We start from the raw sequence: 12,651 nt of genomic DNA on the forward strand, positions 1-12,651 counted from the left end.
TTGTAGACGCTAAGTCCGACGCGAAGGGACTCCGAGGGTCGCTGAGACGATAATTCTGGTACGCTGAGGGGTGAAGTACAAAAAAACTTGTATTTTCCACTACGCTCCATACATTTTTATACCATTGGAATGGCTTTGCGCCCGTCCGGAGTTAAATAACAAATATGCTCCGCAACCCACACAATTACTCAGCCTTTGCCCACCGCTATACCGTGTCCCATACGACCCTACCGTGTTTCCACCTGCTCGTCCTAGGTCCTAGAGGTATCCTCGACGCGTCCATGCTCGCTTAAAGTGCCTCATCACGCGGTACTGCAGGCCGACCACGTGCGGTTTTAGCTCCGGCCGTTTGCTGACTGATACGTTCCGTCCGGCCGTCGATTTACGTCCGCTGACTCGGTCGCGTTGACGGAAACGAAGGGGCGTGATGACTGGGGAGTGGCAATACCAATGACTCACTGCGACGCGGGCCTCCGCCGTTCCCGGAGATAATTAGTTACGAAAGTATTCTTCCGGTTGACTTCGGAGCGTCTGGCTGCGGAGGTAAATCATATTGTTGATCTGCGCCTGCCTTGAGGACGTTAGAAGGTCCGGAATTAAATCCAGAACCCTTCGCCGGTTACTTGTAGCGTAAGCAGTTCGACAGGTGGTGTCGAATAAGCTTTGGAGGGGATGTACGATGTGTCAATCTCGCAATTTCTGGGGTCAGAAGATCGTTGGGGCTTATCACCGCGGGCCCCGGAGCTAATTCATCTAGACGTTGCATTGGTTAAGTCGCTCCGGAGCTCCTGTTCACGGAGATAAATCGTGGAATGGGTCCGTGTACGCCTCAAGGATGTGAGGAAGTCCGGAGCTAAAACAGAGCAAGTCTTTAGAGCCCATAGAAGCCTAGAGGCGGGTGAGCGCTGTGTCGAATAAGCTCCGGGGGGCTTGTACGACATGCTGAGTCCTCGTTTTCGGGGGTCAGACGATCCTGAGGCTTATCAACATATGCAGCAGTCGCAATACCGCGTGGTCCCATTATCAGATTGAACTGTCTGCTGTTATGATTTTCCCATGCTTATCTCATTCCATTTCCATTCCGAGCATTGCTATTGGACAGTACCTTTCTCTGAGTAAACCTTCCCATGGACGCTATCTTCTTCTCACACGTTATCTCCCTTGACTCACCTTCTACCAATGGGCGCCCTTGTATTTCTCATTTCTCTGAGTTACGTTCTCACAGGACAGCTTACGCGTCCTTTCTTATTGTTCTCTTCTTTGGGTATTAACCCCTATACCAGTTACTATATATACTGTAGGAAAACCCATGTATTCCTTAGTTCAACCTCCTGTTGAATACAGCGATTACCTGGACTCTTGACTTGACCGTTGGCATTGGCCCGGCCAGACCTACCTTTCAGTACGCTTACTGAGGTAGTGACGACATAACTGTTGGCACGTGGCCCAGTTATCTCAGGACGACCAGTTAGGACATTGCTTCCTAACATCTGCCCAATGTATTGCTGCACATATTGGCATGCCATGGCCGGACTCTGGTGCTGCGCCATCGGTGATGTTGCAGGATGGACCCCTTGTTACGTATGCAGACATGGCTTGTGCATTTGGAAGGACTCTGGGTACCTTCAAGAATTTGCGCACGTATGTATATACCTGTCGCGAGGGGCTCAAGCAGTTGCGCTCCAAGGCCACACGAGGCGAGGAGATGAGTCGTGACCTTCGTGACCTTCGCATGGCGCTGGAATGCATGCTGCAGGACAATCCACTGGTAAGGCAGCTGGATGAACCCATTACGCATACCACCCGGGCAGCTACAACTGCCCACAGATGGTAATAACTCATCAGTTTCATTCCTTAAAAAGCACACTGTGTATAATATCTACGCATTGCCTACATCACCATCTTGTTTATTATGCCATCCAGCCCGGCTGCATCTGCCCTCCAATTTGGGAAATGGTGCCCCAGCCCGGCTGGGTCTGCCATCCAAATTGGGACATGCGGCGGCAGCCCGGTTAGCCATAACCGGAGAGCCGAGTGGCTGCCATCATCACATCACATTGTCACGTCACAACACCACATCAGCACATGAGTCAACAGTCTGGCTGGATTTTTCTCACCAGCAAACCTGTGCCACTTGATTTCGTGTGGCATCTACCATAAGTATAAGCTGTGCAAGTATGTTCTTTCAATTCAGCTATGATAATAACTAAGCAGCCGATCCTTGTCACTTAGCTTGCTTGTGTTGGACTGAATCATTGCCTCATGTTCGGTCGTTTTCACGTACGCTGGTACGTGACCTTGGTTTCAGCTCAACATTGCCTGCGTCTTATATAAATATTTAGCGACCAGCCTGAGCAGGTGATTCCATGGCTGCAGCATATGCCCAGCTCGGCTGTTCCAGCGGCACAGAATGTGCCTACCTCGCCGCCTGTGGATCTGTACAGTGTGAGGGCACCTCAGGGTGATCCAGCACTTGGTATTACCGCCGAAACCATGAATTTCAAGCTTTCGGGGCAAATTCCTGCTACCTGGCCATATCCCAATTCACTCAATATTGTCTGGTTCGCTGTCTTTGCGGGACCTGTTCCCCCTCCCCTCTCTGCTGCAGGTTCAGCGGATGTGCCTCGGGTTGGTGACATTTGGATCTGCACCCAGCTCGGCAACGAACAAGTCTGCTGGAAAGCGAATAGCGGCCTTTGGCAAGTATGGGACGATGTTATTCCGCTTGCACATCACCCTCTCATCCAGCAGGCTGTGCTATTGGCTGGCAGCGGCACACACCTGAGTAAGCCTCACTGGATGGACTCACGCTCATGTGGTTCGAAAGGCAAGTCCACTTTCCTCAAAAATGGGGTAATCAAGGGGCAGGATGTAGCCCGGCATGTTGCAGCTACCTTGCGTCAGCAAGATATTAAAGCAGACACATCTTCCAGTCATGGATCCTGCACTCAAGGGCATGGACATGGCCGTGGCACCCAACGGAGGCTCTCTCAGCTTGAGGAAGATGAGCAGCTGCCGCAACCTTCCTCCTCGATCCAGATCAATGACATGTCTGTCCTCAATAACCTACTGCCGATGCCGCAAGGACCGGTGCCTGATGATGGTATGCGCGAACATGAGTCCCCCAATGTTTCCTCATCTACGCAGGAACGAGCAATGTCTCCAGCCCATGACAGGACAACATCTCCTGGGACGACATTGCCTGGTACTAATGACCCCTTCGAGGGAGCTCTCACTCTGCTGGGTAGTGAACTCGCTCTCCCAACCTTTGGCAACCCCGGACATGAGAATTGTGCTCCTGAAGTCTCCCCAAATACGTCTGAGCATGCTGACGCGACCCTGGATCAACAGGAGGGACATGATTCAACAGATACCATGACACTACCTTCCTTGATTGATGGTTTGGAGGGACCGCAGTTCCCCCCCGGTACTGAACAGGTCACTTGGGCAAATGGGGTCCGATCATTCCTTCCTTGGGCCTTTGTGGAAGGTAAATACACCCAGGTACGTCTTATGGAATCTACGCAGACCCATATTTACTCAATTTGGTCATAGGATATTGATGTCGCCCGTGCAATGGCCGCTGCACCTGACGCTCTAAACCCGGCTGATGGCAGCGAGCCATTAGTCTATGCCCTGGACATTCAGTCCATGTGTCAAGACAGCATTCATCCTTCTACGGAGGATTCGATCACGGTGGTGGGCCTCATCAAGGAGAAGCTCTCCAAGGGTATTCCGGTCCTCGTGCGCGGGTTCAAACTTCCTGGTACACAATATAAGTTTGATTGTCGTTCATTGGAGTTATATAAAGGTTCTCTTCGCAATACAGTCGAGTACCAAGGTTCGATTTCTTGATATCCTTAGTCCTTGAGTCCTGATCTTGGCGGTGATGCGCATTGTAGATGCTAAGAAGCGAATGGAGTATGACTTGAAGCATGCTTGGCTGGTCAAGGAGGGGAAGGCCACAGCGAAATTCCTTGCCACACCACCCGTCATCCATAGTGAAAATACTTTAGGGGAATTCATTGACATGGCTACGAGGCCCGGTACCCAACGTCGTCCCAAAGTTTGCGGTAATCTGCTAGACCCATATGCACCTAGCCATGCGGGAACTCCTTGGTTCATTGCGTACGCTACTCCGTCTCGCTGGCTTTCTTTGGAGTGCACTGACATTTACTCCCCAGCGCATTAAATGAGCAGTACCTCGCGATGTATCAAAATCGCATGACCGACTTTGCATTCCCGCCGCCAGACTCTGAAGAGGCCCGCGAACTCCTCGAGCAGGTGGCAAGGATAGCTGGCCCACAGTTACTGCACCCTGATACCTTTCAGTTGGTCATGTGGGACCTGCTCACGCACGCCGGATTTGTCTTGCACACCCACCACGATGCAGGTGGCGCGGCAACGTGGATGGCGATCAGAGATGGAGTGAAGTTCTGGACTCTGTTGAAAATCCGCACCGAAGGTTTGAAATCCCGAGAGGAGGTGCGAGACCGATTTGACACAGCTGCAAAAATGAGTTTGCATCAACTCGTCCATGATTGCAACATGGTGGAACGGATCGGCACCATTTGTCTCGTACCAGGAGATGTCCTGTAAGTCTTCCACCGATTTCTGGATGGCCAATTGCTGATTCTGGGATGTAGCATCCAACCCCCCAATATTATGCATTGCATATACACCCCCATCAAGACACTGGCCACGGGTGGCCACTTTTATTGCTACAACCTCTGTCATTTGACCGAGTTATCGTGTGACATTGACAGGTTATATGGAGATGTCACTACCAATCCCGCCGCCCAACGATTGATCCACAACCTCGCACTGGCTCTGCCCAACCTTGCAGATAAGACTCTCCCCAGAGTCCCCTTCTTGGCTCTCGCACTGATGGTCCTTGACTCCAAGACGTATGAAGCACCAACAAAGGGGTTAGGCTCTGCTCAATACTATCCCGAGGGCCAATACCTTCGCGAGGTCAGAGGCGAAACCGCATACGCTCAACAGGTGGTTACCGCTGTGCTGAAGGGGAATTGCATCACGTCTGATGTCAACAAGATACGAGAGATGGTTCACAAACGTCTGGGCGGTGAGCTTCTGGATCCTGGCAAGTCTCGCATCAGTCTCTCTTGTCTGAAGAAGTTCGTGTTTGTGGAGATCAAACGCCCAAAGATGGTGTAGTCCATGGCACAGCATCTCTATTGTGACATCTAGACACAAGTAGGCTACTTCAGATGCAACTACTTCCCTGATGAGTTTATCTCGCTTTGCCTCCCCCACGTGCTGATGCTTTCTGATAACTTTCATCTATGCAATCAAATAACCCACTGTCTGCAGGTTTATATGCCTTAATGAACCCAACCTAGTATATCCCAAAAGGCACGAAAAGGTGAAAGGGAAACTTACCTGAAGCCATCGAACTAAGTCTTGCATGATTATCCATGCTGCAGCCCGGCTGCACCATATTTCCATACATGGCACTATGGTGCAGCCGGGCTGCTTGGTGACCAAAGGACAGATTGTTCTGGTTTGGGGTATTGGTGCCCAGTGTTGGGCCGGTTGACGCCAGTTAGTTTAGTTGTTTCGTCAACTAAGCAACTAGTTCTACAAAGTTTAGGAACCGTTGACTTTTCGTCAACCTGCCCACGGAGGTCAACTTTTCCACTCACTACCATATATACGGTGAAAAACCTTAGCTAAGCGCATGAGTTCAAGACTATAGAGAGCAACCCATCATCCCCGCAATCAGAACGGACGGGGAACTCAACATCTCGACGGGAACTGAGGAGGACTGCTCGCGCCACAGTTCCGCCGGAAAGTTATCCAAAAGTAAACGGAACTAGTGGACGAGTTGACGGTTCTCCGAACTTTCGTCCACTAGTTCGGAACTGGCACAACACTGTATCATCTGAGAGGCGCAGTTTCACGCATAATCGGAATTGTCAGAATATTCATCGCCGTCTTCTTCGATGTCCTCGATATTCACGTCTTCGTCCCAGGTGAGTGTTCTGACAACCCCCTGTAGCCGATTCAGTTCCTGCCGGTCGAAGTTGGTTGCTCTTCGGACATCAAGGTGTGGGAACTTGCGATGCCTGACTTTCCGTGATCCCAGTGCTGCCTCGATGTCATCTACGAAATCCCCCTCCGTGTATGTAATCATCGTGATCCTCGCAAAGTCGCACTTACGTCCAAATGAAGGTGTTTGGGATGAGGAAACAGATGGACGTGGGGATCGTCATCTTCCACGTCTCGCGAGTCGGCATTTTGCTTCCCAGGAGTCTTCCTTTTGCCTATTGTGGACACGAAGCGCGGTGGTGAGATAGTCGGCGGCTAACCCGTAAGTAGACGCGGCAGCTTCGTGACCTCCCTCATGTGCCCGAACGACTTCTTCCACGCGTCAAAGCTGGGCACATCTTCAATTGGGAGATACTTCACATCGGAGAGCGGTAAGCATCTTTCCATTTTCTGCACTACCGGCTCGGCCTCAGGCCCCGAGTTCATTGCTGTCAAGCGTATCTTTGCAGCGGGCGGGTGCGAACCCGATTCGTTGGGAAGTACACTTGTCCACCCTTTGAATTCCAGCGCATGACGGTAGTTGAGTGCGCTTGTTATGAGGAGAGTACGAAGCGGCTGCGGGTCGGAGATCTTCTTAATGACAGCAAGCATGGCTTCCAGAGCCTGAGGAGGGACTTCGTCTGACAAGTCGTCCACCTTCAACTGCACCGCAGCCTCCGGCGGAAACGACATACGCGCCACGAGCTCCGCGCAGGGAACGACAGCACAGTGGATATCAAGACGTTGCAAGTGAGGGAGGTTGGCGTGACACTTCGTGGTATGGGGCAAGAGGTCCTCTCCGGCCACCACCGCGTTATATAAGGCGAGTGAGGGGAGAAGTGGAGTATCACGGAGCAGAGCGAGGACGGCAGACACGGTCGACTTGATCGAATGCCCAGACCAAGACAAGCTTGTAAGGGATGGAAGCACCAACGTTCGAAAAGAGTCGAGCGGGAATCCGGACATATCCAGCTCTCGGAGTTGCGTGGGCACTAGAGTTGATATGAGCGGCAGCGGCTCGGTGCTCCGTGCGAGAGGCTCTGTGTACGATGTGCTGGCACTCAATTTCAAGGATCGCAAGAGGGGCACTGGAGTAGGTCCGGAGCGGTGAAATTGTCGCAATATATCTGTTCGCACGGGTAAGATTGAGATGTCTTAGGCGGTGTAGCTCGCCAACAACGGATCTGAACAGGCCTATTACCTCCACGGAGTTCCCCATGCTGCCCGTGATCGATAGAGGCGCGTCTTTCGACCGAGCCAGCATTTCGTTCAAGCACGGAAGCTTAACCATAACGAGTGATGTCCATAGCCGGGGGGTTTGAAGAGCTACTTCGCGCCAGTGATGGCAGACTTGAGCGATACGAAAACGACAACGGTACTGGCGGGCGGGGGACCCATAGAATTGCTTGTCGTACTGGCTGATGCTTATTTGAGCACAGGCCATAAATACCTCGGCCAGCAGCTCAGGTGGCAGACGCGCATGAATGAGGACTAGCGTGTTCAGCTGACGCTTGAGGTCGACGATTTCTGTATATCGCTGGGCGATCCGCTCCTCGATATCTCGCCGAGCTGCAAGCGCCATATGATCTTGAGAAGAAAATGCACTGAGGAAGCCTGGCGTTCAGTGTTTAAACTGCGGCAATCATCGAGTACACGTACGATGAGTCGACTCCCGGCACTTGCCGTGCGCTAGGGTTAGGAGTATAGCGTCATAATCAATTGGCTCGGATTCGTCCGCGCGGTCACCGATGCGGTCCTCATCTCCTTGCTCGCTCGACCGTCGCAGTCCCAGGCACGCGTTTTGAAGCGGAAGTCGCATCCTTTACTGGGGAACCTGGGTCGTCCCGTCACCGCTCTAATACACAGCGCACACTGCAGTATCCTGGTTAACGCGCCCTGCCTCTCGCACCCGCCACGCCTACGCATGCGTATCGCGCCCCCGCACCCGCCTTCTGCGCTATCAGAGCCCTCGCATGCGTCCGCGACGATGAGGAGGGCCGCAGAGGTGGACGAAGCCCTCGGCGCGCGCCTGGGCGTCGTGGCCATCATCTTCCTCGTCTCGCTCTTCGGTGCGCATTCCGTTCTTCTCCTTGTTTACCACGACTAACCGCCCCACCCAGCGGTGTCCTTCCCGACGCTCTCCAAGCGCGTGCGCGTGCTCCGCATCCCGCCCATCGTCTTCTTCGTCGGCAAGCACTTTGGCACGGGCGTCATCCTCTCCACCGCCTTCGTGCACCTCCTCCAGGACGCCTTCGACGCCCTCGCCGACCACCCCGCCGGCCGCTTCACCGGCCTCATCGTCCTCTGCTCCCTGCTCGCCATCTTCCTCGTCGAGTGTGAGTCTTTCCCTGCCCCGCCCCTATGCCCATAAAGCTAAGCTCGCACCAGATATATCCACGTCGTACGTCGACACCCTCCAATCGTATCCCTCCCCGCCGTCCTCCCCGCCGCTCGCGTCCTCGCCCTCCTCCTCCACCATCACCGAAGACCAACCCGACATCGACACGTCCGACCTCGCCGCGCAGGGCGTGTACACCCTCCCCGCGTCCCCCGCCCCCGCGCGTGAGTCGACCCCGCTCCTCGCGCAGACGCTCCCGCGCTCCTTCCGCCCACATCATCCCTACCGCTCCACCACGCCCCGGAGCACCCTCGCGCAATCCCAGCTCCTCCCCGCCCGCCCGTCCAGGAAGGCGCAGAGCGAGTTCTTCCCCTCGCGCCGGCAGTCCTACCACGCGCACGCGCACGCCCACCGCGGTGTCGAGGCGGACATATTCTCGGGTGGGCACCACCGCCACGAGCCGCGCGCGCAGCACGCGAGCCACGTCGGCCGGCGGCGGAGGAGCTTGCAGGCCGAGGAGCTCGCGGGCGCGTTTGGGGCAGGCGGGGGCAGGCCGCATCCGCATCATCCGCATCAGTGTGAGGTTGACGATGAGCGGCAGATAGATGGGGCGACGGAGGGCGGCGGGGAAGACGCGTTGGAGGAGAGTTACGATTTTGGGCCGCTCGGGCACCACCATCACGACGGCGGGCACGGGCACGGGCATGGCGGGGGCGGGTGGGATGAGGTGGGCGAGGGCGAGGTGGGCGAGGGGATTGGGAGGAAACGGGTCGTTGTGGGGATTTTGGTGAGTCGGAGTTGTTTTGTTTGGAGAGGCGAGGCGAGGGGAGAAGGGGGGAGGCGGGAGTGTATGCGCGGAATCGTGGGTGAGGGGTGTATGCTCATGCTTTGTCTGCGCTACACTTCCTCCGTCCTCGGGGCTTTCTCTCTCCGGAGCCGTATGCGCCCCGCTTCTCTTCCTCAACCCACACGCGCTCCCTCCTTTCCCCGCCCTCCCCGAGAAAGCCAGCTCCCCTTGTTTCGTTCTCCCTCCTCCCATTTGCCGCAGGCTGACTGGCAGCACGCATCACAGGTCCTCCAACTGGGCATCATGATACACTCGCTCGTCATCGGGCTCACGTTGGCGATCACGAGCGGGAACGGGTTCAGTGAGTCCCATCTCTTTCCCTTCCAGCGCCTGCTTTGCCCTACCGCTTCTTGTCCTTCCATGATATCACTGTTCACTTCCTGTCCCCGAGGGTTCGCTGCATGCGTGCTTCCACATTTATCCACCCACCTCCGCCTCGCCATCTCGACCTCACAGCAGCTAGCTAATTGATCTCATAGCCTCCCTCGTCTTCGCAATAATCTTCCACCAGCTCTTCGAGGGCCTCTCGCTCGGCATCCGGATCGCGCAGCTCCCCACGGGCGAGCACCCGCACGCGCACCCGCACGCCCACTCCCACCCGCCCCAGCACTCTGACACGGAAGCCCACAGCACCACATCCAAAACCCCGCGCGCGCGCGCCCTGCGCTTCCTCAAACCCACGCTCGCCGTCCTCTTCGCGCTCACCACCCCGCTCGGCACGCTCGCGGGCCTCCTCTGTTTCGCGTCCTCCGCGCCCGCCGCGCTCACGGGCTGGATGTGCGCGCTCAGCGCGGGCATGCTGATCTACGCGGCGACGGTCGAGATGCTCGCCGCGGACTTTGTGATGGACCCCGCGAGCTGGCGCGCGGGGTGGCGGCGCCAGGCGCTCGCGCTCGGCGCGCTGCTCGCGGGCGTGGCGGGCATGAGTTTGGTTGGGATGTGAGTGTTTTTTGGGTTTGGGGGTTTGGGGACGGGGTTTGGGAGGGCAGTGTTGATTTGGGGTTTTTTTATTGCAGGATCGATTAAGAAGGGCGTAGAGTACAAGGAAGGTCAAGGGAGGGAGTATTGGGAAGTCCATCATGCATATCGACGGGCAAGGAGATACATGAACACATTGGCTGAGTGAATGGCACACCTGCATCCAAATTTCTACGGATTTTCGTTCTCCATTCGTAGCTATATTATATCTTAGGACGCTACTGCACATCGCCCGGGGGTATTTATAGGTAGGAGTGTAATACGTACGAGAGTATCGGTATCGGTATCGGTATCGACGACAAGAGTTTTACGCTGATACACCAAGTTAGGCGTAGGTGTGACACTGCTATAATACTGCCACGCTGAAAAATTTGAAGGCCATTCCATTCCAGATTCCTAAGCGCGGCTCGTCTGTTGTGGTCCGAGTCGACTCGAGAGTTCATCTTGTCATAACTACGATGTGTCACAGCTGTGACGACTCCGATGCTTCCCAGACAGCGACAACCGCCCACCTCCAGGATGTCAGACTCCGAGTGCGTGCACTCAATGAACGTGGCATGCTAAACACCGAGAGCAGCACTTTCCTTAGAGCGTCCTCTCCGCGAGATGGCATGGCGCTCGGCGGGCTTCGCCGCGAGATCGAGGAGCAGATCGCCCAGCAATGTAGAGAAATCGTAGACCTCAAGCGTCAGCTGAACACGCTACTCCTCATCGCGCGTCTGCCCCCCGAGCTGCTCGCCGAAGTATTTATGGCCTATGCTGAACTGAGCACCAGCGAATATGTCGATTATGGGACCACCGTCCCCCCATATATCTCTCGTTTTCGTATCACTCATGTCCGCCACCACTGGCGCGAAGTAGCTCTTCAAACCCCCAGGCTATGGGCGGAAGTCGTCATGGCCAAGCTTCCATGCGTGAAGGAAATGCTGGCTCGGTCAAAGGAGGCACCCCTTTCGGTTAGCGGCAGTATGGAGGACTCCAGGGAAGGTAGCGAAATGTTCGGGTCCATCGTTGGCGAGATGCACCGCGCGAAAGATCTCAATCTTAATGTGCAAAGGCGCCTATTGCGACCATTTCACCGCTCGGAACCTACTCAAGTGCCTCTCTTACGATCCCTGAAACTGAGCGCATTGTACACAAGGGGTTCACCGAGCAGCGAACCGCTGCCGTTCATATCCACTCTGATACCCACGCAGCTTCGAGAACTTGATGTGACCGGATATCCGTTGGACTGTTTTCGGATCTTGGTGCTGCCTTCCCTTACACGCCTGTCTTGGTCCGGGCATTCGACCAAGTCGACAGTGTCTGCCGTCCTCGCGCTGCTCCTTCATACTCCACTTCTCCGCTCGCTCGCTATATACGACTCGTCGATGATTTCCGGAGAGGACGTCTAGCCTCACATCGCTAAGTGCCACGTCATCCTCCCCCACCTAGAACGTCTGGACATCTACTGCGACGTGATTCCTTGTGCGAGCTTGTAGCTCATATATCGTTCCCGCCGGAGGGTACGATGCACCTGACGGTGGACGACCTGTGGAGGGAAACGCAACCGCAGGCTTTGGAACCCATGGTTTCCGTCATCAACCGGATCACCGCCCCGCCGCCTCTCCGCACTCTCCTCATAGCAGTTACCACGCACCTGGGTTGGACGCTGGAACTCAAAGGGTGGACAAGCATACTTTCGCACGAATCGTGTTCTCATCAGACCCCTGCAAAGATACACTTGACAGCAATGCGCACGGGGTTCAATTTTGAGACAGTGCTGCAGAGGATCGGAAAGTGCTTACCACTCTCCCATGTGAAGTATCTCCAAATTGAAAATGTCCCCGACTTTGATGTGTGGAAGAAGTCCTTTGCGCACATGAGGACAGTCACAAAGCTTCGCGTTCATAGGGCAGCGGCCGACTATCTCCCTATGGCACTCCTATCCAAAGATGACAAAAAGAAGAATCCTCGAAAGACTGCCGACTTGCGCGTTGACCCTGACCCTGACGCTTCCCTATTCCCTCATCTGAAATATCTTCAATTGGATGAAGTGCGATTTTGCGCGGTTTACGGTGAATCCAGGGATGGGGATCTCATAGATGACATCGAAGAAGCACTGGGATCTCGGAAGCTTAGGCGTCGCAAGTTCCCGCACCTTGATATTCGAAGAGCAATCAACTTCGGCCAGGACGAACTGGACCGGTTACAAAAGGTTGTCCAAACGCTCACCTGGGACGGAAAGGTGGATATAAATAACATCGAAGACGAAGACGAATATTCCGACGCCTATCTGTATTACTGAAGCCACCGGACTCAGACTTCCTGCTGTACACTTACATGGAACTACTTACTTACTTAGCAAAGGAATGCTTTAGGAATCCATATCTCAGCAGCATTGACTACTTTCCTCGGGAATTTCAACTTGAAGGCTCATTCCATCCCTGGCCATGTG

The 12,651-nt window shown here is 54.7% G+C and overlaps 5 protein-coding genes across 5 annotated transcripts; 4 read left to right on the top strand and 1 right to left on the bottom strand.

The window, feature by feature from the left end:
• Window positions 1–2,262: 2,262 nt before the first annotated feature.
• Window positions 2,263–5,178, top strand: GLOTRDRAFT_131526 (uncharacterized protein; the record flags this gene model as incomplete). Its single annotated transcript, XM_007870334.1, has 7 exons — window positions 2,263–2,288; window positions 2,343–3,504; window positions 3,556–3,841; window positions 3,903–4,128; window positions 4,185–4,284; window positions 4,333–4,595; window positions 4,647–5,178. 7 exons carry the CDS (start codon window positions 2,263–2,265, stop codon window positions 5,176–5,178), a joined length of 2,595 nt encoding a protein of 864 aa, XP_007868525.1.
• Window positions 5,179–5,920: 742 nt separating this feature from the next.
• Window positions 5,921–6,744, bottom strand: GLOTRDRAFT_131527 (uncharacterized protein; the record flags this gene model as incomplete). Its single annotated transcript, XM_007870335.1, has 3 exons — window positions 5,921–6,016; window positions 6,184–6,287; window positions 6,333–6,744. The coding sequence occupies 3 exons, from the start codon at window positions 6,742–6,744 to the stop codon at window positions 5,921–5,923; spliced, it is 612 nt and encodes a 203-aa protein (XP_007868526.1).
• Window positions 6,745–7,975: 1,231 nt separating this feature from the next.
• Window positions 7,976–10,179, top strand: GLOTRDRAFT_131528 (Zinc/iron permease; the record flags this gene model as incomplete). Its single annotated transcript, XM_007870336.1, has 5 exons — window positions 7,976–8,120; window positions 8,172–8,387; window positions 8,440–9,176; window positions 9,462–9,537; window positions 9,716–10,179. The coding sequence occupies 5 exons, from the start codon at window positions 7,976–7,978 to the stop codon at window positions 10,177–10,179; spliced, it is 1,638 nt and encodes a 545-aa protein (XP_007868527.1).
• Window positions 10,180–10,825: 646 nt separating this feature from the next.
• GLOTRDRAFT_131529 (uncharacterized protein) lies at window positions 10,826–11,608 on the top strand (the record flags this gene model as incomplete). Its single annotated transcript, XM_007870337.1, has 1 exon — window positions 10,826–11,608. The coding sequence occupies one exon, from the start codon at window positions 10,826–10,828 to the stop codon at window positions 11,606–11,608; it is 783 nt and encodes a 260-aa protein (XP_007868528.1).
• Window positions 11,609–11,724: 116 nt separating this feature from the next.
• Window positions 11,725–12,501, top strand: GLOTRDRAFT_131530 (uncharacterized protein; the record flags this gene model as incomplete). Its single annotated transcript, XM_007870338.1, has 1 exon — window positions 11,725–12,501. The coding sequence occupies one exon, from the start codon at window positions 11,725–11,727 to the stop codon at window positions 12,499–12,501; it is 777 nt and encodes a 258-aa protein (XP_007868529.1).
• Between the last annotated feature and the right edge of the window lie 150 nt (window positions 12,502–12,651).

The sequence above is a fragment of the Gloeophyllum trabeum genome (genome assembly GCF_000344685.1).
Source record: "Gloeophyllum trabeum ATCC 11539 unplaced genomic scaffold GLOTRscaffold_00011, whole genome shotgun sequence".
NCBI lineage: Eukaryota > Fungi > Basidiomycota > Agaricomycetes > Gloeophyllales > Gloeophyllaceae > Gloeophyllum > Gloeophyllum trabeum.